Source organism: Elephantulus edwardii, unplaced genomic scaffold (assembly GCF_000299155.1).
Source record: "Elephantulus edwardii isolate Elephantulus edwardi_28Jun2011 unplaced genomic scaffold, EleEdw1.0 scaffold00089, whole genome shotgun sequence".
Classification (NCBI taxonomy): Eukaryota; Metazoa; Chordata; class Mammalia; order Macroscelidea; family Macroscelididae; genus Elephantulus; species Elephantulus edwardii.
Window position 1 is genome coordinate 7,870,869 of NW_006399839.1, and position 26,125 is coordinate 7,896,993.

General features: G+C 48.8%; 1 protein-coding gene across 4 annotated transcripts in view; it reads left to right on the forward strand.

Moving 5' to 3' along the window:
* The window catches only part of SGSM1 (small G protein signaling modulator 1), a 94,069-nt gene that overhangs the window by 9,715 nt on the left and 58,229 nt on the right, over positions 1 to 26,125 (forward strand). For all 4 annotated transcript variants that reach the window (XM_006890460.1, XM_006890462.1, XM_006890461.1 and 1 more), the window contains exons 2-3: positions 15,857 to 15,932; positions 23,268 to 23,430. In XM_006890460.1, coding sequence (XP_006890522.1) covers positions 15,869 to 15,932; positions 23,268 to 23,430 — 227 coding nt within the window. In that variant the 5' untranslated portion in view covers positions 15,857 to 15,868. The remainder of the gene's footprint in view (positions 1 to 15,856; positions 15,933 to 23,267; positions 23,431 to 26,125) is intronic.

The following is a 26,125-nucleotide window of genomic DNA, read 5'->3' on the forward strand; positions in this document are numbered from 1 at the left end:
ATATTTAAAAGAGGTCCTTTGCAATGGATTTACCCATTACAATATATCATTTGATTTATTGACTGCTGCTTCCATGCTTTAAGAAAAATGAAACTGCTAACAACCTCAGTATTCTTCCCGTTTATTGTAACATTGTTTATATTTCTTTATATTGAGACATAATCGATGCTGAAGGCTCCAGTCTCTGAGCTTCATCAGTAAGGGCGCCAAGTCTTCATTTTCAGCAAAGTTGTGTCATTTGCACTCAAGTGTTAACGAGCCTTCCTTCAGTCCTGATGCTGCATTCTTCTTCATATAGACCTGAAGCAAAGCATCAAGGATTGTAGTCTTCAATATGAATGGAACATCAAGAAGACAAAGATTGTCACCACTGGGCTGATTAGCCCCACCATAATAGATGAAGAAGAGATTGAGGTTGTTAGCAATTACAGCTTGCTGGGCTCCACAATCAACGCTCTCAACACCAGCAGTCAGGACATCAAAAGACAAATTGCATTTGGAAAATCTGCTGTCATGGACCTTTCCAGAGTGCTGAAGAGCAATGATGCCAGTCTAGATACAAAGGTGCACCTAATCCAGGCCATGGTCTTCTCAATTATTATGCTTCAGAGAGTTGGATAATGACTAAGGATGACTGAAGAAGAATAGATGCCTTTGAGCTGTGGTGCTGGAGAAGAGTCTTGAACATATACCATGGACCGCCAAGAAAACAAACAGGTCTGTCTTGGAGAGGGTGAAACCAAGTCTCTCCTTGCAGGCTAGAATTTTGAAGCTCCATCTCACTTACTTTGGGCACATGACCAGCAGAGATCAGTCCTTGAAGAAGGACATCATACTCAGAAGAGTGGAGACCCCATAGGAGAGGGAGACCCTGGATGAGATGGCTTGATACAGTAACTGGGGCAACGGGGGTTGGTGTTGGAGTTAGTGAGACTGGCTCAGAACAAGGAAGGTTTCAGAGCTGCTGTACATAGGGTTGCTATACATCGCAGGAGACTCAATGGCACATGACAGCAATAACGTACTATGGCAGGTTTGGAAGCAGGAGTGGCATCCACTTCCTATGCCTCCGGAGACTATGAACTTTGCTAAATGTCGATAATTGTAGAGGGGCTTCAGGGCTTTTGTTCATAGTGTCGCTATGAGTCGTGCTCAACTAGAAGGCAGTCAACAAAAACAAGAACAGACTGAGTAAGTATGGTGAAGGGATGCCCCCCTGACACACACATTTCTCAATTTTGAACTGTGGAGTATCCTCCCTTTGTGTCCAGTCTACTGCGAGACCTTCTGTGGACACGATCCGCATGAGCCCAACCAAGAGTTCTGGGATTCCCACTATTTTTGGTGCCGTCATACTTTGTTCTCATCCACACCGTTGAAGGCCTTTGCACAGTCAATGAAACACAGGTAAACACCTTTCTAGCATTCTCTGTTTTCAGCCAAGACCCATCTGACGTCAACAGTGATATTCCTGGTGTCACGCCATCTTCTGGATCCAGTTTGAATTTCTGGCAGTTCCCTGTCAGTTTTTGGATTTTCTTCAGGGAGGCTTTACTGGAAATGACATGAATTGGCTTCCCCCCCCCCCCCCATGTTATACTTTGTGCATGTTGCAAGGAGGGACTAGTCCTTGGAGAGGGACATCATGTTTGGGAGGGTGGAGGGACGGCGCAGGAGAGGAAGACCCTTGATGAGGTGGATCGATTCTGTGATTGAGGTGATGGGAGTGAGTGTGTCGGAGACGGTGAGGTTGGCACAGGACTGAGCAGGGTTTAGGGCTCTTGTACATAGGGTCGCTATGAGTCGCAGGCAACTTGACGGCACATAACAACAACAACCTGGTTGTTTTTAGAGGGCATCAAGTCGAGTCTGAGTTATTGTGACCCTGTGACCAGCATGTCTGATCTCTGCCGTCTCCTGTGCCATGCTCTCTCTCTCCTGTGCCATCCTCATAATCTCTGACACACGTGAGCCCATTGGTGCAGTCACGGTGTCAGTGCATCTTGATAAGGGTCTCCCTGTGTTTTGTTGACCCTCCGGCTTTCCAAGCATGATGTCCCTTTCCAAGGCATGACCTCTCCTAGCAACATACACAAATTATCTTGTTGTTAGGTGTCATCAGTTGAGTACGACCCACAGTGACCCTGTGAACAACAGCTCTGAACCCCGTCGTATCCTGTGCTGTCCTCACACTTCCTGACACACTGGAGCCCATTATAGCAGTCACCGTGTCGATCCACCTGGTTGATGGTCTTCCTGTCCCCCGCCAAGAAACAGCCTCTCCTAGCAACATGTCCAGAGTTTGTGAGGCGAAGCTTTATTGTCTTTGCCTTCAGGGAGCACTGTGGCTGCACCTTCTCCAGGACACATCTGTCTGTCCTTTTGGTAATCCATGCCATGTCTTTTGACAGACATCATTGCTTACTAATTTGAAGAGATCCCTGAATGCAGTACATCTCCTGGTCTCCTGACTGCTGGTACCAAGGGTGTTGATTGTGGATGAAATAAATGAAATAATTTGCAATTTCGATCTTTTCCCATCTATTCTGATGTTGCCTATTGGTTGATGTTGAGTTGCAATTCATATTGAAGACTGTAGTCTTTGATAGTAATATACTTCTTGTTGTTGATATTTTGAGCCACCAAGTCGCCTGTGGCTCATAGTGACCCTATGTACAATAGCTCTGAAGCCTGCCCTGTCCAGAGCCAGTCTCACTGATCCTGATCACCTACCCCCATTGCTTATATATTGCTAAATCCAGCAGCCATACCTCCAGAGGTGATGTTTGACAATTTATACAGACTTTTTCCTTGTCCCAGCTCGGGGCTGCTGCTGGCATCCAGTGGCTCAGAGATACTGTTAAAAATCTCGCAGTGCACAGGATAGTCCCATGACAAAGAATTCTCCAGAATGTCAGTGCTGTCAGAATGGGGAGACGTCCTGTCCCCTGACACAAAGGACCCCTCCATGCCCCTTCCCAGCAAGTCTGATGGGAGCTCGATGTTCTGATGCATCTCCTTTATTGCTGAGACTGGGCTGTCTGTGGCCCAAGGAGCCCAAATCACTGTGTGGGCCAAGCTCCAAGACAGAGCCTCCAGGATCCGGGGTGCAGGCTGTGCTGGGGACACACAGGCCGGTTTGTGTGAGAATGGAAGACGGCTGTTGAGTAGCACCATCGATGAATGTATTTGGGGGTGTCAGACAAGATGTCCCCAGGAGGATGCCACCAAATCCAGACAGGAGGTCCCCCCCCCCCAGTTACACCTTAGGAGGGGGATCACAGTCCCCTGTGCTGGGCAGAGACAGGCAGATTTGCACAAATCCCATTCTCAGCCCCGCCCCTCTTGTCAGGCCCTCAGATTGTCAGGGACAAAGCCTGGCACCTATTTATAGCGAGCTGGTCAATGATTAACTGGAGCCAGGCTGGCAGTGGGCTGGCGGCAGCAATTTGCTTCTCCTGCCAGCCCAAACGGATGCGCTTCAGGCACAGTAAAGAGAGAGGGCGTGGAGGGAGGATTTCATTAACATTGTGCATCCACAGGCCATGGCTTTGTGTTTTTATTCTTTTTGTTTTTGTTGTTACGTACCGTCAAGTTGAAACTGACTCATAGCTGATCCCTAGCATGTTTTCAGAGGCCGTAAAATCACACAGGAGGAGACGGCCCATCTTTCTCCTGTGGAGCAGCTGGTAGGATTAGAACTGTGTTCCTTTGGATTGTCAGAGCAACTCCTTATCATAAGCTACCAGAGCTCCCTTGTTCTTTCATAGCTTCTGTTTTTCTTTCTTCTTTCCATCATCCAAGATTTTTCTAGGGAGCTCTAGTGGCCTACTGGTACGGAGTTGTACTGCTGGCCCAGAGGCAGCCAGTTCAAATCCTCCTCCCGTGCCTTTGACTCCTGGAAAGTCAGCAGTGGGTCTGTTCCAACTCCATGGCGCATAATAGCAACAACAGCTCCAGGGTTCTTGCTTTCAGTATCTATGCAGGTGTGCTGTGCCAGGCAGCATGGAGATGTGTAGGGGTGTGGGGTGGGCCAAGTCTGTCCTGGGACTGTGTATGAGAGTGATTCCAGAAAAGGGAGATTTTATCTGTGTACGGCTGTTTGCTGATCTCCTGCTGTGTGGCCGACCTGTACTGGGATCTGGGGACACAGATCAGCCTCAAGCTAGCTTCTAAGAGGGGAGAGACAGACAGTGGACAAGCGACGGAGATTAATGCAGAGATCAATGAATAAGCCTCTGTGGAAGGGAGAGACTGGGCTGGGCCCCGAGGGCAGGGGGCCTGACTTTGGCATTCATTCAGTGGGGACTTCTCTGAGGAGGTGACATTTGATCTGATGCCTGAATGATAAGAAGACAGACTGTGCACAGGTCTGGAGGTGGGGCGAGGGCATGTGCAAAGGCACTGAGGCATGAAGGAGTTTGTAGTTTGGGAAAAGCAGAGGGAACAGCAGGGAACAGGAACCAGGATAAAGGTTAGTGGAGTGGCGAGGGTAGGTCTCCTGGGCCTTGTAGGCTAGGAAGAGGTTCATATGTGTTTCCAGTCCCAAAGAAAAAGCCATCTAACAGTGCACAGAAATTATCAAACAATAGCATTACAGCCACACCCAGATCCCAGAATCACATGGTCCCAGAAGGAATGGCACCTTTGTGAAAGAGACAGGACTGGGCTGGAACAGAAGGCAGGAGTTACAACTTGCTGGATGACCTCTTCCATGCCCCCTCTTTTCCTCCCCGTTTGTGTCTGCATTCTGGAAGCTTCTGAAAACATGCCTGTTCTTCCCCCAAACCCAGCCCCTATCCCAGCCCTTCCTGATGCTTACCTCTGTTCAACTTCACCCATAACAAATTAACACATCAAGAGCCACCAGATGTTTCCATAGCCTGTGTTTCCCTGCCACATTGCCCTCAACACCTGTTCTTTTGTCCCTTTGAGCTAAGACAGCTCGGGTGGGGAGCATTTACAGAGGCAATTTCCCTCCTCAGTTTATGGCCTGGAGAAGTTGGAAGCCCAGAGATTTCATTCCTACTGCAAATCACCTCCTCCAGGAAGCCTTCCCTGATGTGCATGTATTCCTGTTAGATTAGGCTGCTTTGCTTTTCATTTGCCCGAAGCCATATTCTTAGGCCACAGAGGTGTCCCAGTGGCACAGTGAGTTAAGTATTGAGCTGCTAACCAAAAAGTTTGCGATTGAAAGCCCCTAGTCCACTCTCATGAAGGGGTCTGCCGGTTTCAGGAACCCTATAGGGTGGCTCCATTCCAATTGCTATTATGCGCTGTCGAGGCACCTGCAACCCATAGCAACCTTCTGTATAGCAGCTCTGAATCTTACCCTATCCTGAGCCAGTCTCACTAATTCCGACACAACAAACTCCATTTCCCAGTAAATGGATCAATCCATCTCATCCAGGGTCTTCCTCTCCTGCGCTGTCCCTCCACCCTTCTGAGCACAACGTCCTTCTCCAAGGACTGGTCCCTACTTGCAACATGCCCAAAGTATGTGAGGTGGAGCTTTAAAATCCTAGCCTCCAAAGAGAAACTTGGTCTCACCCTCTCCAGGACAGATCTGTTTGTTATCTTCACCATCCCTGGTATGTTCAAGACTCTTCTCCAGCACCACAACTCGAAGGCATCTTGTTGCTGTAAATGAAATAGACTTGTTGACAGTGGATGTAGTTTTCCTGCAGGAAACTGGTCTCACTTTACGGCCGCTTACCCATTTGTGTGATTTATTCATGTCTTTTCCACTTCTTGGACTGTGATATCCATGAGGATAGGGACTAGAGAAATAAGAGTGGATGAATGACCATGTTCTGGTGCTAATGTACTGAGTGATGGGAACACACTTATCCCAGAGGGTGGGGAGCCCAGGAAAGCTTCCAGAAGAGGCAAAGCCTTGGCTCAAGCTGGCAGCCCAAGCAGAGCTTAGGGGGCTGGGGCCTGCTTACAGGGAGGGGTACTATGTGAGGTGACCACATGGCACGGTGGGGGACGTGAGTCTGAGGGTCAGTGATCTAAGGTGGCCTGCAGAGCCATCTGCTTTTGGCACTCAGATGCCTGCCCCCAGAAGCACGGCGTGCCCACAGCTCGTTCTTTCTCCCCTTAGGGAGCCAAGCGCTCATGCCAGCCCTCATCTTTTCCCCAGATTGCCAACAAGCCAAGAGTTATTTTAAAAACCATGCTTGGGGGGGCAACCTAATTTAATCATCCTTGCCAGGCAAGTTTCCTGTTAGAGTCAGAGTGCCCGAGGCCTTCGTAACTCATCATTCCAGCCCCGAGCGAGGGCCCAGCCTGCTTCCCCCCTCCCCCACCACCCGTCCGTTCTTCTCTGGTAGTGGTTCCCTCCCCCTACAGAGCCAGCAGGTGAAGCCAGCACCTCTGAGCCTGCACAGCAGGCCCTGGGGTGTGTGTGTGTGTGTGTGTGTGTGTGTGTAGGGGATAGGACACAGCCAGCTCTCATCACTTTTCCCAGATTTGACAATACACACACACACACACACACAATAAAACAAAATAATCTTTGTTTTAAAAAAAAACCTAAACAAACAAAAATGTTTTAAAACATTTATAAAGGATTGTCACCACAAAACAATACACGGCCTGCAAATAGTGTTCAAGAGTCAACAGATTTTCATTTCAGTGGCCGGGCGGGGGGGGGGGGTGGGGAAAGATTGTCTTCTTAAAATTTTCTTTTTGTTATTATTATTTTTGTGTGTATATTCTGTCAAATCGGATGTGACTGGTACAGGAGGAGATTGTCCTTCCTTCTCCAGCAGAGCGTCTGGTGGATTCGAACCGAAGATTGTCATTTAGTACACATACACTCCATGCCATAGTTGGGAGGGACATCCACGAAAAAAGAATTCTTGGTTAATCTGAAATTTGAGGATCCCAGTGGCGTAGTGATTAAGCACTAGGCAGCTAGCTTGTTTGCCATTGAGCCAGAACTGATTCATAATTGACCCTCCAGCAGTTTTCAGAGTCAAGTACATCCCACAGGAGAAGACCACCCATATTTCTCCCAGGCACCAGCTGGTGGATCCAAACCGCTTGCCTTTGAGTTGGCAGTGCAGCTCCTTACCCACTAGGCTATGAGAGCTCCCTGTCTGAAAGGCTGGGTGGTTCAAATGAGCTCTCGGCAGGCGCCGCTGGAGAAAGGCCTGGCAATCCACACCTGGAAAGGCAGCAGCCTCGGGAACCCCATGGTGCTCATGCATGCTGTCACATTGGGTCCACACGGATTTAAATCAGCTGGAGGGCAGCCCACAAAAACAACTGCGTCTGAGATGGAGACTTAACTGGGAGTCTTGCATTTTATCTCACAACCATATTGCCCGAGCATGACGTGGCAGTCCTCGTGCACAAGTAATTGCAAGTTTGTGGGGTCGTGTGCTTCTTTTGGGTGTGGATGTGATGTGCGGTACTGCTCTTCCCTCCAGGAGCAAGGCCCTCGAGGCTTGGCCTAGAGTTTAAGGCAGGTGGTGGCTTAAAGCCCCAAAGGGCCCTCAGGCCTGTGGCCCTTGGGCCTGTTTCAAATTGTTTTTCTGTCAAACATTCTTCTAAGTGATATAGCCCTGGTCTGTGCATTGCTGTACAGAGGTAACTTGTGGTTGCTGTGACGCTAAACACTGTGACACTGATGTGTCAAATGTGATAATGGTTACCCATGGTGGACAGTGTTTGCTGTTTAAAATAAGCTTGGAAGCAGAAGTGGCATCCACTTCCGAAATGGCTATGAACAGTGCTCAAGTCTTTCTTACAAGGGTGCGCTCTGAGTCATCTATGACTCGATGTCACCTAACAACAACAACAACAACAACAACAACAGCAACAACATATTGTAAAGCTTGATGTGTTTGCTGTCTCAGCCTTTATAGATCCGTTTTGCCTTAAACACATGGAGGAGATCAGGTGTGAAAGGAGTTTTGAATGCTGCCTGGATTGTAGCTCATTAAGCGTTGCTTCTGGTATTATGGGAGCTCTGATGTTGTAGTCCATAGGGAGTTATGCGGCTAACCCAATGACACACTGTTCGAATCCACCAGCTGTCCCATGGGAGAAGGATGGGCAGTCTCCTCTTGTCTGGTTTACAGCTTCTAAAAACTAAAGTACACCAAATTCAGACCATGGTCTTATCAGTCACTTACTGTGCATCTGAGAGCTGGACAGTGAATAAAGGTGACTCAGGAGAGTTGGTGCCTTTGAGCTGTGGAGTTGGAGAAGAGCACTGAATGTCCCATGGACAGCCAGAAGGATAAACAGACATGTCTTGGAGAAAGTGCAGCCAGAGTGTTCCTCGGAGGCAAAGGAGAAGCTTCATCTCACTTACTTTGGACATGTTGCTATGAGAGGCTATTCCTTGGAGAAGGACATCATGCTTGAAAAGATGGAGCGTCCATAAAAGAGAGGAAGATGTTTAAAGGGATGAGTTGGAACAGTGACAAAGGCAATGGTTGTAGATGTGACCAGGATAATAAGGATGGTGGTGTAGGATAGGACAGAGCTGCTGTTGTTTGTAGGGTCACTGTGAGTCCCATGCAACGTGGCGGCACCTGATGGCAACAAAAACCCACTAGAGGCTCAACTATGAGTTGTCTCTGATTCACCAGCAGTAAGTGGGTGACTGTGCCCAGGCACTATGCTTGGGGCTCCTGGTCTGCTTTGTAGAGAGGCATTAAGGAGATCAACTCTAGGATGTCTAACCAAAGGTCAGGCTGTGCCAAGTCCTGAGGAAATGTACAGAGTATGGAGTTGGAGAGTGAGTGACCCACAGGGACGGTCACGCTAAGTAGAGTCTCCTCTAAACAGAGTTGTCAGGGGAGCCCCTAAGAAGGATTGACATTTGTGGTGACCTCTGATCGAGCGGGGAAGGTGCCTGACTGTCTGGGGTGAGCAGTCACTCACCTGAGGCTCCCAGTGCACCCACCCTCTCTAGAAGCTGCTGGGGTTTACCTACTGAATCCTTGGACTGCAGTCCTCTGATAAAGGGCCAGGGTGACACCCATTTCATAGATGGGGAGTCAGAGGCCTGAGCTGTCAGCAAAGCTGGAGTTTAAATCTGGGCCAGGAGGCACCTCAGCTCATATTCTTGAGTCATTAAAGCTCTTCATTTAACATCAGTGGTGAGTGGGATGTGTTTGGGGCACCATGTGTGTCCTCCATAATCCTCACGACGGCTCTGCACATTGAGGGTAGGCACCCTGGTAGCGGCAGTCAAGAAATCAAAAGATGTGTTGCATTGGGAAAGTCTGCTGCTAAGGAATTGCCTGATGTGAGCAATGATACCAGCTTGAGACTAAGGTGTGCCTGACCCAAGTCATGGTCTTTTCATTTGCTGCCTATGTCTCTGAAAGCTGGACCATGTCTAAGAGTGACAGAAAAAATGGATTGAGGCCTGTTGGAATGTGGTGTTTGAGAAGAGTCCTGAATATCACATAGACTGGCAAAAGAAAGTACTCATTCTAGGCAAGGATGGTGAAACTTTGTCTCACGTACTTTGGGCTTCTTGTCAGGAAGGGCCAGTCCTTGGAAGAAGACATCATGATGGTCAGTTTAGGAGAGGAAGAACTTCACGTGATGGATTGACACAGTGGCTCTGACAGTGGGCTCAAGTATGTCAGAGTTGCGGAGGATGGCGCAGAATAGGACAGTTCAGATCCACCGTTCTGAGTTGAGTTGTACTCAACTCCGCAGCACCTAACACTACCGCCACCCCCAAGCTGAGGCTTAGGAGGTAAAACACTGCACGTCTGAGTAAGGAGGTGGGATGAGGGGTTAGAAGATTTGGAGCTTAATAGAGGATCAAGTCCCTGCATGGTGCACACGGTTTATGCTCAGTGACTACCAGAGAAATTGATAGTTTAAACCCCTCCAGTGGCACTGAGGAAGAAAGGGCTGGTGACCAGCTGCCATAACAAATGATAGCTGAGAAAACACTGCAGAGCACAGATCTCCATGGGGTCAACATGAGTCAGAATTGACTCGCTGGCATTTTGGGGCACAGGGGAGCAGTACAGGAGGCACGTGGGCACACACAGGTTACAGATGTGAAGACAGGAGGAATGGACAGGCCAGAGCTTTAAAGAGCTCTGCCTCCCCCACCCCCACCCCCATTTCTGGTTTTACAGACTGGCCCGGATTTTCCTGCCTGTCTGCCTGCCCTGACTCTGTCCTGAGAATAATCCTCCTTTTATACTGTTTAAATATTTGCGCATGGAGGAAAGGGTGGCAGAGAAGGGGGAGTGTCAGGGCTGGGTCTGGAAGGATTGTAGGGATAAGGGTGGGGCTGGAGTGGAGGGAGGGACCGGTGCCTGGATGCCTGGTATGGGAGGAGGTGGGCCACAGCCCCGGGGTCAGCTGCTGCTGTTAGGGGCTCTCATAGCACCCCATGAGCAACAGATCTGAATCCTGCCCGTCCTGGGCTGTCCTCCTCATCTCTGCCCATTGGTTAAGTCACTGTGTCAGTCCACTTGACTGAGGGTCTTCCTCGCCTTTGCCGACCCTCCCAGAAGCTCCGGCTGGGCTGAATGGAGTGCAGAGATCTGTGGCAATTAGCCTGTCACCTGACTGAGTTTCCTGAGACCCCAACCACAGAATCACCCAATCACAGAATCGATCCATCTCATTGAGGGTCTTCCTCTCCTGCGCCGTCCCTCCACTCTCCCAAACATGATGTCCCTCCTTGCAACATGCTCAAGGTATGTTAGACGAAACTTCAGAATCCTTGACTCCAAGGAGCATTCTGGCTTCACCCTCTCCAAGACAAACCTGTTTGTTCTCCTAGCAGTCCATGGTATAGTCAACACTCTTCTCCAGCACCACAGATCAAAGGCATCAATTCTCTTTCTATCATCCCTATTCACTGCCCAACTCTCCGATGCATAGCACATAATTATGAAGACTATAGCCTGGATCAGGTGTACCTTAGTCTCCAGCCTGACATCGTTGCTCTTCAGTACTCTTGAGAGGTCCCTCACAGCTGGCTTTCCCAATGCAATTCATCAATGCAATAGAGCAGGCAGTGAAATGGCTGTGAGTGTCATGACAAGAGTCCCTACTGCATGCCTGGCGCTGTCCCCATGATCTCATTCAAGGGTACTGTGACCCTCAACCCCCTATACCCCCCACATGCTCTAAGTCCATGAGGACAGCCTGTGGCCAAGGATTAGGCCCTCAGGTCAGTAACTCCTCGTCTTTCAGCCTCTCTCATTTGCTTGCTCACAGCTTGTCCAGAGAATAAGCTGGAACAAAGGAGTAAGCTCCCTGTCACTGGAGGTATGCAAGCAGATTTTTGGTGGCCATTTGGAATGGATGCTGAAAAGGTAGCAAAAGCCTCTTGATCACTTTGCTCTTTGAGGTGCTTCCTCACCTGAAATGTGCCCACAGACTGTGGTTGGCTGTCACGTCCAGCCCTTCTGACCTCCAGTTCGTGATACTTTAGGTCCCGAAATGGGAGCGGATTGAAGAATCCCTTCTCACAGGTTTCTCAGCACCCGGCTTCCTAAGTCAGCCTGATCTGGTACAGGAGCCCTCAGGGTTCAAATAGTTAAGCGCTTGACTCCTAACTGAAAGGTTGGTGGTTCTAAGACTTGGAAGAAAGTCCTGGTGATCTGCATCTGAAAGGTCACAGCCTTGAAAACCCTGGACAAACCCTGTTCTGTGCACATGGACCTGCAATGATAGACAGGAAATGATTTCATCTTGCTCAGATCCATAGTCAACAACACCCTTGGCACCAGAAGTCAGGAAGTCAAGAGACAAGTTACAGTGGGGAAAATCTGCTGTCAAGGACCTCATCAGAGTACTAAAGAGAAATGATATCAGTCTAGAGACTAGGGTGCGCCTGATCCAGACTATGATCTTCTCAGTTGCTTACTAGGTTTCTGAGAACTGCACAGTGACTGAGAGTGAGAGAAGAAATGATGCCTTTGAGTTAGGGTTGTAGAGAAGAGTATTGAACATATCGTGGATTGCCAAGAGAACAAACAGGTCGATCCTGCAGTGGTTGATATAATTTTGCTTCTTGGAAGCAAGGATTTTAAAACTGTCTCAGGTACTTTTGGCATTTTGTCAGGAGGGGCCAGTCCTTGGAGAAGGACATCTTGCTTGGAAAGCTAGAGAGAAAGTTAGAAGAGGAAGAACCTGGGTGAGATAGATTGACACCATGACTGTGGCAGTGGGAGCATGTGTGCCTTATTAATAAGACAGTGAGGTTGGCTCAGTATAGGGTAACGTTCAGAGCTGTTGTTCATAGAGTCATTATGAGTCATAGTCGACTCGACGTCACATAACAACATGCAGGGCTTTATAGACAGACATAAGATGTATCTGGCACATAGTCACACACTCGCCCATTGCCGTTGTGTGGAAACTGACTCATAGCTGACGCTCCAGTGATTATGGGAGGCTGTCAGTCACGTGGAAGCAGCCTGTGGGAATGCTGCTGCTGTGTGTGTGTGTGTGTACTGTCGAATGAAACAGACTCCTAGCTGACCTCGCTCCAGCAGGGTTTCGGAGGCAGAAATGACATGGGCGGAGATGCCCATCTTTCTCCCCGGGAGCAGCTGGTGGGTGGGAACCATGTGCCTTAGGGATTGCAGCACAATGCTTTACCATGAGGCCACCAGAGCTCCTTCGGAATTAGGCAGGAGAATGCCGTCTGTAGCCAGGCGGTGTCGTAATCAGCAGCGATGAACAGAAGGAGGCTGGGTGATAGTTCCTGCAGAGGTGGCGGTCTGTATGCTGCTGTTTGTTGTAGACTCAGAGAGGACCATGTGCTGTTTGTTACCTGACTGGGTCCTTCCATAATGCTGTTCAGTGTTATCAGGCTAATTTCACCTCATAGCAACTCCACGTTGTCTAGAACTGGCCTCGAGGGTTTTCTAAGCCGACATCTCCATGGGAGAAAAATCATCAGATCTTTCCCAGAGCCACTGTGTGGGCTCAAACCTACAACCTCTGGGTTAGCAGTTGACCATTGCACCACATGGGTTTCTTAAAGCTTCTTTACCTATCATCCTATTGAGCAGTAAGGAAGTAAAGTTTCAAAGAGATGATATGATTTTCTCAACTAGTACATAGAGGATGGGAGAAGGATGGACCATCTTCTCCCACGTGATTTTCAACCTCTCAAAACCCAACGGAAGGTCAACGACGAGTTGATTCTGACTCAGTGGTGTATAACAACAACAACAATAACAACAAGTAAAGGGACCAGGTTGTAGCAGCTGAGACCAGACTGCCGAAACCCTTCATAGTTGTGTGTCCTTGGTTGGGCTACACTGCTTTCCTGAGTCTCAGTGAGCACATCTGTAAAATGAAGCCAATTCCATGTGTCTCATGAGACCGTTTTAAGGCTTGGAAATTTTGTCTCTCAGCAAAGCCCAGCGTGGAGTTTACTCAGATAGGCAGAGTGCTGGGCTCGGGAGCTGTCCACAAGGCTAGTGCTGATGTGACTTGCCAGCTTCGGAGAAGCTGTAGCTGTGTGTTCCCCTCCTTGAGTGTGGCCATGGAGGCTCTGAATGCTGTCTGTCTGGCTTGGAGGGCAGGAAGGGAGCAAGAGGCAGGAAGCTTGCTCTCAAGTGAGTGCACTGGGGAACAGCTGAGTGTGTTAGGTACAGGGGCAGGGACTGGGGTTGTGACCTCAGAAACCAGCTCTCCTCACCTCCACGTCCGAGTCCTGCTGATGTGTAGTTGGAGCGGGCCTTCAGGATGGTCTCCTCCAACATCCTCACTCTCAAGGTGGGGAAACGAGGCCCAAAGAGGGAAAGGAGCTTTGCTGAAGTCCTGGGCTGGTCAGGGCGGAGTGGATCGCAGAGTCCAGGGATGCTGCCAGAGGCTTGAGTCCATGCGTGGAGATGGGGCATCTTTCAGTGCTGTGTCCTCTGTGTTGACTCCTCATATGCTCAGGACTGTTGAATGAATGAGTGAATGAACGAGGTAGAAGCAGCACATGGGCTTGGGGGCATTGCGGGGCTGGGATTCTGTCTCCCCTCTGGGTCAGCTTTCTCTCCCTGGACAAGTTACTTCTCACTGAACCCCCGTTTTCCAAAATGTCTTTGTAAACCCCGCAGATGTCCCAGCAGGGATTTGAACCCAGAACTACCAGTTCCAAGGCTAGTTTTCTACTGTACCCTCTTACATTCTTTTATTGATTTTTTTATCATAACATGAAGATTAATTAAGATTATTTATAGAGTGAAATGTATGTAGAGGCCTATAAAAATCCAAGGCTCTATAGACTGCAAAGGTCAAAAGGTTTTTAGTCTCAGGGGGAGCTCTGGTGGCCTAGTGGCAAGAAGCTGCACTGCAATCCCAGAGGAACACGGTTCGAATCCACCAGATGCTCTGCCGGAGAAGGAGGCGCAATCTCCTCCTGTACCAGTCAGATCTGATTTGACGGTACACGCACACAAAATAATAAAAAAAAAATTAAAAAAAAAGCTTTTTAGTCTCAAGATTCTTACTTTCTTTTAAATACTTGATACTCTACCTGAGGAGATTGGCTCAGTTGGTTAAGCAAATGACTACTGACTGAGAAAGGTTAATGGTTTGAGTCCACCCAGAGGCAGTCTCTCCTTGAAAGATCCCAGGCATAGAAACCTACACAGAGTGATACGTATAGTGGTCCTCATGCATCGGAGGTAGCACAGTAATGAGTTTGCTTTTTGTGGTTTCATCTGTTCACTCGTCAGTTGGATGAGAGAGTATTTCTCAGATGAACCCCCATATCATAGCACACGTGGTCTAGGCTCCATGGCTACAGCTGTGAACAAGACAGAAGCCTCTGCTCTCCCAGAACTTACATTCTAGTGGTGGGTTGTGGCGGACCGCTGTCAGATGTCACGTCTGATTCGTGGCATCGTCACATATAATAGAGAGAAATGCCTGATTGTGTACACAAGCCACATTTGTGGATCTGCTCTAGTGTGGACATTGTTCACATGCGTGCCTTCCAGCCAGCAGGCCTGTCCTCCAGCCCCGTGTCCCACAGCCTTCTTATGTGACACGCAGGGTTCTTGCTGGCTGATTTTCAGAGGCTGGTCACCAGGCCTTTCTGCCTCATCTTAGTCTAAAGCTCTGTGGAAACCTGCCCATCACAGACAACCCTGCTGGTCTTTGAAATATCACCTGGCATTGCTTCAAGCATATTCACGACACATAGAATGCCTATGGGAGGGGAGAAAAGTGCAACAATGAATGAAGGGAAATCCAAAGTCTCTGTAAATTTTTACTGAAATTAATAATAAATTTTTAAAAGATGCCTACGGTAAACAGTGAGAGACAGGTGGTGGCGAGAAGAGACAGACAAAGTCGAGGTGCTTTGAAGGAGCTCAGCTAGGCAGTGGGATGGTGGGAAGGGACCCCTTGGGTAACAGGGTCAGACATGACGTTTGGTGTGACTCCTTCTGTTAGACAGCATGGATAGTGTTATGTTATTAGATGCTGTCAGGTTGTCTGTGACTCGCAGTGACCCTGTGAACAGATAGGAACCTCGCCCTGTCCTGCACACAGTCCCCACCATGCACAGGCCCATTGCTGGAGTCACCGTGGCAAGTCCATTTCCTTGGGTGTCTTCCTCTCCTTCACCGACCCTCCATTTGTCCAAGCAAGATGTCTTTTCCAAGGACAGCAGAGAGCCTGGAAAAAAAGGAGCCATGTAAAGCTCATAGCTCCTCCAGGCCTCAGACCTACAGGAGACACTGGAGGGGGAGGGGGGACAGGAAGGCAGATATTGCAGACAACCTGAATAGGGATCAGGCAGCCCTTTCCAGGTGTCAGGGATCTTTTATTGGGGGGAGTTTCTGCACCCTGCTCTGGGACAAGTCTCCCCTCAACAGCCTCCTCTGTCTTGCAGGTGAAGCAGATCATGGAAGAGGCCGTCACACGCAAGTTTGTCCACGAAGACAGCAGCCACACCATCTCGTTCTGTGGTGAGTGTGCCCTGTTGGTGACCTGCCTCTAAGAACTGGCCCAAGGACTGTTGTTGGGTTTTTTTCTTTTTAACACTGTAGTTATTTTCAGATTCCAAAAGTACTCCATGGAAAAATATGGAGCAGACATTAGAAATGACTTACACAAGCCCATGAAGGAGCCGGGAATGTCTTCACAGTGACCTGTGTGCACCAAAACAAAGCACTTCTGTCCCTGTGTCCTCCTCGCCGTCACTGCCACGTTGGAGCCCATTGTTACAGCTGCTGTGTTGACCTGTCTCATGGAGAATTTTCCTTTTTCTCTCTGACCACCCTTTGTGTCAAGCGTGATGCCCTTCTCCAGGTCCTGGCCCCTCCCGACAGCATGTCCAGTGTATGTCAAAGTGTCACCAGCCTGACTTCTAAGGATCATTCTGGCTGTACTTCAGGGCAGATTTGTTTGCCCTTCTGAATCTATTGTGGTGTATTCAATAGTCATGACCAACATCCTTGTTCAAAAGCATCAATTCCTCTTTGACCCTCTTTATTTATTGTCCAGCTTTCACATTCCTATCCTGTTATGTTATTATGTGCAGTTGGGTCAGGTTGGAACCAATTCAGCTGACCCTCCCTCCAGCAGATTATCAGAGGGTGTAGATCCCATGAGGGAAAATATCATCCATCTTTCTCCAGTGGAACAGTTGGTGGATTTGAACCTCCTGCCTTTGGCTTGGCAACAGAACCCTTGACCCACTAGGCCACCAGAACTTCCTGCATGCATCTGTTGTGTATTGTCAAGTCAGAACTGACACGTAGCTGACCTGCAGTGGGTTCTCAGAGGCTGTAAATCACACAGGAGGAAAGGTCAAGAGCTAGAGTTGCAGGCAACTCATTGGAATGTGATGACACCTTTGAGTGCTGTGCATGGGACAAGGGAAGAGCCCTACAACAAACAGAAAGCTTGGTGGGTTGAAGCCACCCAGAAGGATTTTGAAAGAGAGCCTGGAATCTGCTTTCAAAAGATCACAGAGTTGAGTTAACTAGAAAGGCCCAACTTCTGGGTCCTGACTGCTTTAAATAAGAGACTCCCAGACCAAACGGATTGTTAACTAGAAAGGCCCGACTCCTGGGTTCTAACTGCTTTAAATAAGAGGCTCCCAGACCAAACAGATTGCTAATAAAAAAGGCCTCAACTTCCAGGTCCTAACTGTAAATAAGAGGCTCTCAGGCAAGAAAAAGTTAAAAAAGAGAGAGACAAAAGATCACAAAGTTGAAATCCCCCTGGGGCACAGTTCTACCTTGCAAATATTTGATTGCCACAAGTTGGAATCAACTCCGTAACTATTGGACTTAAACAACCTCATGAAGAGGTGACCATGGTTCATGCCGGAGGTGTTCGCTTCCTCTGCACACAAGTTCTGCCAACATTAACGCTCACCATCAAGGACAAGAGCCAAGTGTTCTCCATTCCCTGCCCAAGGCTGTCAGTCAAGGGGGTGTATGGATGGGGGCTTTAAAAAGAAAAGGAGCTAAGAGCCAATGACATATCCGGAGGGATTGTGCCCAGCTGTCTCAGCAGGCAGACAGGCCCAGGGCTCAGAGCATGACTCAGACCGCCTGGCAGCTCTTTCACAAGGTTCCAGAAATAACCACACTCCCAGGTCCCTCCTGCATGTCCATGCTCAAAGCCTCCCTGCACTGCGCCTGTCTCTCGAGTCAGGATCCGGCTTAGTCAGTGTGTGCATGGAAGTGGGAGTGTCTCACCCCCCCTTCATTCCTCTTGGAAAAATTTCTAAATGAGGATAAGCTTCCCTCTCGCAACCTGGGCTCTGTGGAGAGGCCTGAGCCAGGCTATCAGCCTCTGCCAGATGGCTGAGGGAACTACCATATGGCCAGGCCTCAATGCGCTGTGACCTTGGGGGCTGCTGATAACACTCACTTCAGCTCTTCTGCAGCCACACAGACTTATGATCAAATCCCACTCCAGCCACATCCTCATTTGATGACTTTAAACAAATTTATTTTAAAAATGATGTATGCTTTTAAAATATAACTATGTCCCCCAACTTACATCATACCTTAGTTACAACAAACCACTCATGACTCTATATAGATTATGAGAAATATGTGCCACATATAATGAAGTGTGTCATTTGCTGATGTTACAGTTTTAGAAGAGAACTGTGGTGGCCTTGTAGTTAAGGAGTTGCCCTGCCAACCAACAGGCAGTCAGTGCCCATCCACCAGCCGGACAAAGAGGGATAGTCTCCTTTTGTGAGATTTACTACCTCTGAAAACTCACTGCAGGGTCTGCTTCCAACTAGATGGCAGTTCCAACTAGATGGCTACACGTTGAGGTTTGAGCTGATGCTCGTTGGATAGTCACTCTTAGATGTTCTGTGTTTTACTGTTCAGAAACACTGTCTTGTAACAGACTATGAAAATGAAAAGCCAACAGAGATTCTGTCTGTGTCACAACTGACTTGTTATGAAGTCGTCCAAACGAGGCTCTGCTGTACATCGGGGGGATTAAGTGGATCGCGTCATTTCCCTGACGTGCCTGTAGTGGGCAGCACCTTGGAGTTAGTGCCCGCTCCTGGCAACCTCATGTAGAGCAGCAGGTCGTACCACTGTGATCCATTGACTTTCCATTGGCTGCTCTTTGGAGGGACCTCAGGAGACCTTTCTTCCTAGTCTGGCTCGGTCTGGAGGCCGTACCAAAACCTGTCCTGCATCATTGCAACACGCAAGTCTCCACTGATGAGCAGAGATGCCCTGGGGTGCGTTGAATCACGTCAAAGCCACGTCAAACCCAAGGAGCGAAATCAAAGCCAACTCTCCTGCAATGAAGATGGGAGTTGAACCCCACCACTAACCCTCCACTGCCGTCCACAGAGCCTGTAGACAGACAGATGGACAGAGACAGAAACCAATTAGTGGTTCATAGGGGCCAGAAGGAGGCGGCTGCAGGAAGTTACTGCTTGATGCAGACTGAGCTCCTATTTGAGGTGATGAGAAGATTTTAGAGTTGAGTGAAGATGGTGGGCGCACGACCTTGTGAACGCAATCAATGCCTGTGACTTGAACACCCTCACGTCTCCAGAGGGCCATCCTCCTTCTGCGTTACGTATACAATCTATTTTAGCATACTTGTCACACAAATCCTACTTCTAAATCCAAGCCCAGAGTTCTTATTTTATCCTGGACGTTTTTATTTGCAAATGAAGAATATGCCTGTTCATTTCAGAACTTTATTGCACACCCATCAACTAAAACACTTAGAGGATTGTTGTTAGTGATGTTGACGATGATGATGATGATGTGTGCTGTTGAATTGGAATCATCCCCTGGCTGACCCAACCATGAGTTTTTGTCATTGTTATGGATCATCAAGTCAGAACCGAGTCATAGCTGACCCTCCAGCGGGTTTTCAGAGGCAACAAATTACGTGGGAGGACGTGGTCATCTTTCTTCCATGGAGCAGGTGGTGGATTTGAACCGCATACCTTTGGGTTGGCAGCACAGCTCCTTACTTTTTTTTTCAGAGGCTACTGATTGCATAGGAGGAGATTTCTTATCTTTCTTCCACGGAGCAGCTAGTTGATTTGACCTGCCCTTTTTAGGATTGTCAGTGTGACTTCTAGGCCACAAAGCCACAAGAGCTCTGTGTTAAAAGACTTAGAGGACTAGAAAGTAGTAAAAGGATAGCAGTTCTCTAACGCTGATAAAAGTCCACGCAGAGCTGGCAGAAGGAAGATGCAGAAGCCTCTGGCTGCTACCTCCAAGGCTGGTGGGTTATGTCCCCCAGAGGCACTCAGAGGAAAGCTCTATTGGTGAACTCCCGAAATATCTCCACCACTGAAGACCCCATGGTTCTGCTGTCTTCTGACCTGACACACATGATTTGCCATGAATCAGAGCCAATACCAATGAGTTTTTGCTTGAGTTTTTCAAGAATCTCGAGAGGTCTTTTGTCCATTGCTCCTAAGAAGCCATTGCCAGACAGAATTGACGATTGCTTTGCAAACCTTGGATAGGAAAGTTACTTCAGTAAGAACCGATGAAATGCATATAAAATGAGTACTGACCAGCCCACGGACTTCCAAAAGGAACAGACACGTCTGTTCTGGTGGAGGTGCAACCAGGCTGCTCCTTGAGGCAAGGACGGTGAGACTTCATCTCACATACTTTGGGTGATGTTGTCAGGAGGAGCTTGTCGTTGGCAAAAGACATCGTGCAGGGAGAGGTGGAGGGTCAGAGAGGAGAGGAAGACCCTCGAAGAGAGACGCGGTGACTGTAACAATGGGCTTATCCGAGCTGATAAGGATGGGGCAGGAGAGGGCAGGGTTCAGATCTGCTGGTCACAGGGTCATCACGAGTTGTAGTGGACTCGATGGTGCCTCAGAGCATCATGTGTGGAAGCGACTGTGAGGATCAGTAAGACGTCCACAGCCAGAAGCCTCTGGTGGCCTAGTGGGGCTGACCCAAAGACACGCCCTTCATATCCACCAGTTGTTCTTAGATAGAACGATAGAAGGGAGCTCTGGTGGCCTAGTGGCAAGACGCTGCACTGTAATCCCAGAGGTACGCAGTTCAAATCCACCAGATGCTCTGCTGGAGAAGGAGGGGGCAATCTCCTCCTGTACCAGTCAAATCTGATTCGATGGTACATGTGAAAAAATAATACAATAAAAATAAAAAATTTTTTTTTAAAAAAAATGAATGATAGACAGTCTCCTCCTGTGACATTTACAGCCTTGGAAATCCTGCTGGAGGGTCAGCTATGAGTCAGTCTTGAGTTTATAGCAGTGAGAAAGAGAAAGATAAGCAGATAAGGCAATATAGAATATATATGTATTTATTCCCCATCAAGTAATTTCTTCGAAAAGAATCACTGTACAGGGAGCTCTGGTGGCCTAGTGGCATGAAGCTGCACTGCAGTCCCAGAGGTATGCAGTTTGAATCCACCAGATGCTCTGCTGGAGAAGGAGGGACAATCTCTTCCTGTACCAGTCAGATCCAATTTGACGGTACACACACAAAAAATAATAAAATTTTTGTAACAACTACTGTTTATGTCTATATATATGCTATATATAGATATTTACACACACACACTACTCAAATGAATGTAAATATAATTTTGTGTAATTAATAAAATGTATTTTCATTAAAAAAATTAATAATAAAATTTTTTATAGTTTTAAAAAAAGAAAATAATCACTGTAGACAAGTCAGTAGGTGAAAACTTCTCAGCCCCCATCATAACATGCCCTTGGCTGCAACCTGAGCCCTGGGGGTGCTGGTTGGTTCTTCCGTGACGTGCCAGTGACTCCCTTGTGGGGTTCCATTGTTGGGATTCAGTGAGGCCGACCGTAGCCCGCCTGGGCCTCCAGCAGGTGTCTAGTAAAGAGTAGCTTACTTAGTAGTGAACTTGCTTTTGCAAAATACAGTGATTATCCATCTGGAGCATAGCAGCAAGGAGCCCTGAAAGCACAATGGCTAATCTACTGCGAACCAAGAGAGAAGGCTGCAGTTCGAACCCGCCAGCCACCCCGTGGAGAAAAGACTTGGACGTCTGTCCCTGGAAAGACTGCATTCTACAAAGCCATGTGGGGGAGTCAGAAGCGACTCGAGGGCACACAGCACCCCCAACCTGGTGTGAGCTCTTAGCCTGCTGTGTGAGAAGTCAGATAAACATCACAAGGCCTGAGAGTAGCAGCGGGAAGAGCCTGTCGTCAGAACGTGCCGTGGCTCTGTGTTCTTGGAGGAAGAGCTCATGTCTGTAAAGGGCCAGTGAAAGACAGCAAGACTCTCCGCATGACGGACTGGCACCGTGGCCGTGACAGTGGCCTCCAACAGATCCGAGAGGATGCGGAGGGCACAGGATAGGACAGGGCATAGGGTCACTCGGAACCAGTGGACAACATCATGCTGTATGGAGGAAACATGGATGCTGTTTTTATTTTACTTGGATCCACGATCACTGCCTATGGAAGAAGCATCAAACAAGACACTAAAGAAAGCACTGCATTGGGCAAATCTATTGTCAAGGACCTCTTTAAAGTATTAATGAGCAAGGATGTCAGCTTAAAGACTAAGGTGCATATCTTCAATTGTTTCATATGGATGTGAAAATTAGACAATGATGAAGGAAGAAGACTGAAGAACAACTGACGTCTGTGAGTTGTGGGAATCATAGTCGACTCAACAGCACCTAAGACAAACATCAGAAAGTGCAACCAGGTTGCTCCTTGGAAGTAAGGACGGTGAAGCTTGGGCTCCCCTACTTGGTGCATGTTGTCAAGAGGATCATCACGTCCTTAGAAAAGGCATCCTGCTGGGTGGAAGGTGAGGAAAGAGAGGAAGATGCTCAGAAATATCGAATTGACGCAGTAGCGGTAACAGTGGACGTGAATATTACCAGTGACAGCGAGAACGGCCCAGGACGGGGCAGGGGTCCCACCTGTCATTCATAGGGTCACTATGAGGTGTGGGTGACTTGATGGCACCTAAGAACAAGAATGCCAGAAATCAGAAGACCTTGCACAGAACCCCGTTTCCCAGTGGGGAACATGGCATCACAGAGAGGAAAAGTGATTTGCATGAGGTCACACAGCAAAGGTCTCACTGGAGCCCCCAGGCTGCCTTCTCAGAGCAGGGCCTCCAGGAGAAGCAGAGAAATGGGAATTGCACAACTGAACCTTCCCCTCCAGGGTCTGTTCCCCTCCGGGGTCCCAGCTGAAGGCACAGCTGCTAGCCTCACCCCTTCAGCTCAGACCTGGGTCCCACTTACGTGCTGAGTGGCCCTTGACACCTTGCTTCACGCTCTGAGCCTCAGTTTCCACATCTAAGAAATGGAAATGTTTTTCCTTTCTTCCCCGCAGCTGTGGCGAAGATTGAATGAGGTCTGTAAATGTTGTTTGTTGTAACCACATTGGTAATGGCTCTTAACCCATAAAGCACCCACTACGTGCTAGGTTCTGTGCTCTCTGTTGGACCCCTCGTTTTCTTAGATCCTCCAGACAGTGACTTTTGAAGTCTGTGTTTACACTGTCTCCATTATACAGATGAGAAAACTGGAGTGTTTCTAAGAGGGCAGTATTTCCCAAAGCCCCTGGTGTGGGTGTAAGTGGACTTACAGAGATGATCATGGGCAGGGGTCCACTCCTGACCCCTCTCCCTCCACGAGGGTGCACACACTTGACTCTGCACCCCTGTTGTCATGTTTGTGAGTCTCGGCAGGGAAAGGAAGTGCCCGGTGCCCCAAGGCGCCCGCTTCTGGCTGATGGTGTGAGCTGGGCAGGGTGCTGTAGGCGTGTGGCCAGGACAGCGCTCACCCCTGTGTCCCTGCAGCGGCCGTGGAGGCGTGCGTCCTGCACGGGCTGCGGCGGCGGGCAGCCGGCTTCCTGCGCAGCAACAAGATCGCCGCTCTCTTCATGAAGGTGGGCAAGAGCTTCCCGCCGGCCGAGGAGCTCAGCCGCAAAGTCCAAGACCTGGAGCAGCTGATCGAGAGCACGTGAGTTCCTGCCGAGGCCCAGGGGTACGGCGCTGGGTGGTTGGTGAGCAAGGACAGGCCTCAGGGGACAGTCACACTCCTGCCCAGACTCTGCGAGGCCCTCTCTGAGCTCCAGCACTACCCCCAGGACCTACTCCATTCAGCCCCCACCAGCCTTTCTGCTCCTCAAACCCGCCAGGCTTTTTGTTCAACCTCAGGGCCTTTGCACATGCTCTCTAGCTGGCTCGTCCTTCTCCACTTTCCTGTGACAAGGGATTGTCTCATTGGTCAACTCTTCCCCGAGCTGTTCGGATTTAAAACCCTTACCCTCCACACAAATTCTCCTTCACATCACCCAGTTGTTACAGTAATCGGTGGTGATCAGTTTCTTCATTTGTACAACTGTGTCCTTGACCTTGGACTGCTTGAGGGCAGGGACTCCATTTGTCTTATTCCTCATCTGTCACCAGTGTCTGGGCCAGTGCCTGTTGCTCTTAGGTACCAATGAGACAACGTCACTCATAGCAACCCTTGTACAAGATTGAACTTGCCCAGTTCTGTACCACCTGCAGAAATGCTGCTATGTTTAAGTCCTTTGTTGCAATCAGTGTCAGTCCGTCTCCTTACAGCTCTTCCTTTCCTTCCGTGAACCTCTACCCTTTCCAGCATGATGTCTTTTACCAAGAACCCTTCCTTCCTGACAACATGACCTGAGTATGTGAGGCAGGAGTTCACCGTCCTCCCTCTGGCTGCAGTCCTTCTGAGACAGATTTGGTTTTCCTTTGGCAGTTCCTGAGATATTCAGTTCTCTTAGTCAACACCACAACTCACAGACGTCAGTTGTTCTTCAGTCTTCTTCCTTCGTTGTTGTCTAACTGTCACATACATACGAAGCAATTGAAGATATCATGGTGTGAGTCAGATGCACCTTAGTCTTTAAGCTGACATCCATGCTCGTTAATACTTTAAAGAGGTCCTTAACAATAGATTTGCCCAATGCAGTGCTTTCTTTGGTGTCTTGTTTGATGCTTCCTCCATAGGCAGTGATCGTGGATCCAAGTAAAATAAAAACAGCATCCATGTTTCCTCCATACAGCATGATGTTGTCCACTGGTTCATGTTTGTGGATTTGTGTTTTCTAGATGTTGAGATGCACTCTATTCTGAAGGATGCAGTCTATCAGAAAAATAGCCAGACAGCAATTGTTGAGTGAACTCTGCTCCCTGTGACCAAAGCAGAATCTCTCTGCTGTGGTCTCTGTCCATTTAGACCAGAGTCTGGGTCCTCCAGCTGAAACCCCCTTGAAGCAATGTTAAATGAGAAATGGCACAACTCTTGTGTCTCAGTGTTAGGAGGACCAGGCTCCTGGGTTGAGTGGATACAACGGAGCCCTTTTCATTAGACTCACTTCCTAATCCTGTTCATGCAGTTAGATCCCCAGTCTGGGCCTCATCAGGGATGGCAAGTGGATTCCAACCCCTGCTGGTGGCATTAGCTGCCCAGCAGCCGCTTCACAGGGTCCTGAAGCTGTGCTTGGTGTTCACGGGGAAAACAAGCCTGAGTTCTGCAAACTGGTTGGTGTGGGGCAAGGAAGGAGAGAAGGGCATGTGCACCTCTGTTCACCAGCCGTGTGTCCTCTTGCTCTTCCTCCCCTTCTCCCCGCCCCACTGTAGGCCCCGCCTCCACAGTGGGCAGAGCACAGGAATGGCCCTGTGGGCTCCTGTTTGGAAATCTGACTTCTCAGCCACATGGTCTTTAGAGCAGTGCTCAGTTCACGTGCTAAATTCCCAGGGAATTCCTGGTAACGTCTCAGAGGGCTGGACTCACAGGGAGCTTTCTCTTTCTGGGGCTTGTTCTTCTAACTGGTGGTAAAAGAGAGCCACTCACTCACTCATTTATGTTGTCATTCAAAAGCACCTTTAACAGACAAATGAAAAACAGTCCTCCTCCAACCCACGGTGACCGTATATCAGAGGAGACTCGTGCTCCAGAGGGTTTTTAATGTTTTGTGGCTTTCCCCCCCCCTTATTTTAAACGGATAGCCAGGCCTTTCTTCCGAGGTGCCTCTAAACATAAGCCTCCAGCATTCCCATGAACGATGAGCAGACCATCAGTTCTCTCTGCCAGGAGCTCCTTGGAAGGATGCTCTGCCCTCCTGCTTCAGGGCTCTGTGCCAGGCCCTGAAGATGCAGAGAGGTGGGTAGTCCTTGCCTGTATCACGGTCTGAACACTCCCTGCCATCAGTTTGATTCTGGATTGGGGAGACTCTGTAGAACAGAGCACAGCTATCCCAGAGTGTTTCCAAGGCTCTACTCTTTAAAAAAACAAGACTCCCTGTCTTTATCTCAGGGAAAGGCTGAGGAGTTTTGAACCACCAGCCTTTTGGTTAAGAGGCGCTGCTGGTGGTATAGTCGTAAGGAGTTGCGCTTCTAACCCAATGATGCATGATTCAAACCCACCCATTACTTCACGGGAGAAACACAGACCATTTCACATGTGACTTACTGCCTGTGAAAACCTGCTGGAGGGTCAGCCCGGTGTCAGCTCCAATGTGACGAGAGTTAACAGCAGTCTTTTTGGTTCACAGCCGAGCACTCAATGGCTGTGTCACCCAGGTTCCCTTGCCATGTAATAGACACTCAGAAAGTATTTTTAAAAAGAAATTAACTCTTGGTTATTGCAGTTAACAAATAGGAACAGGATATGTAGAAGAGCT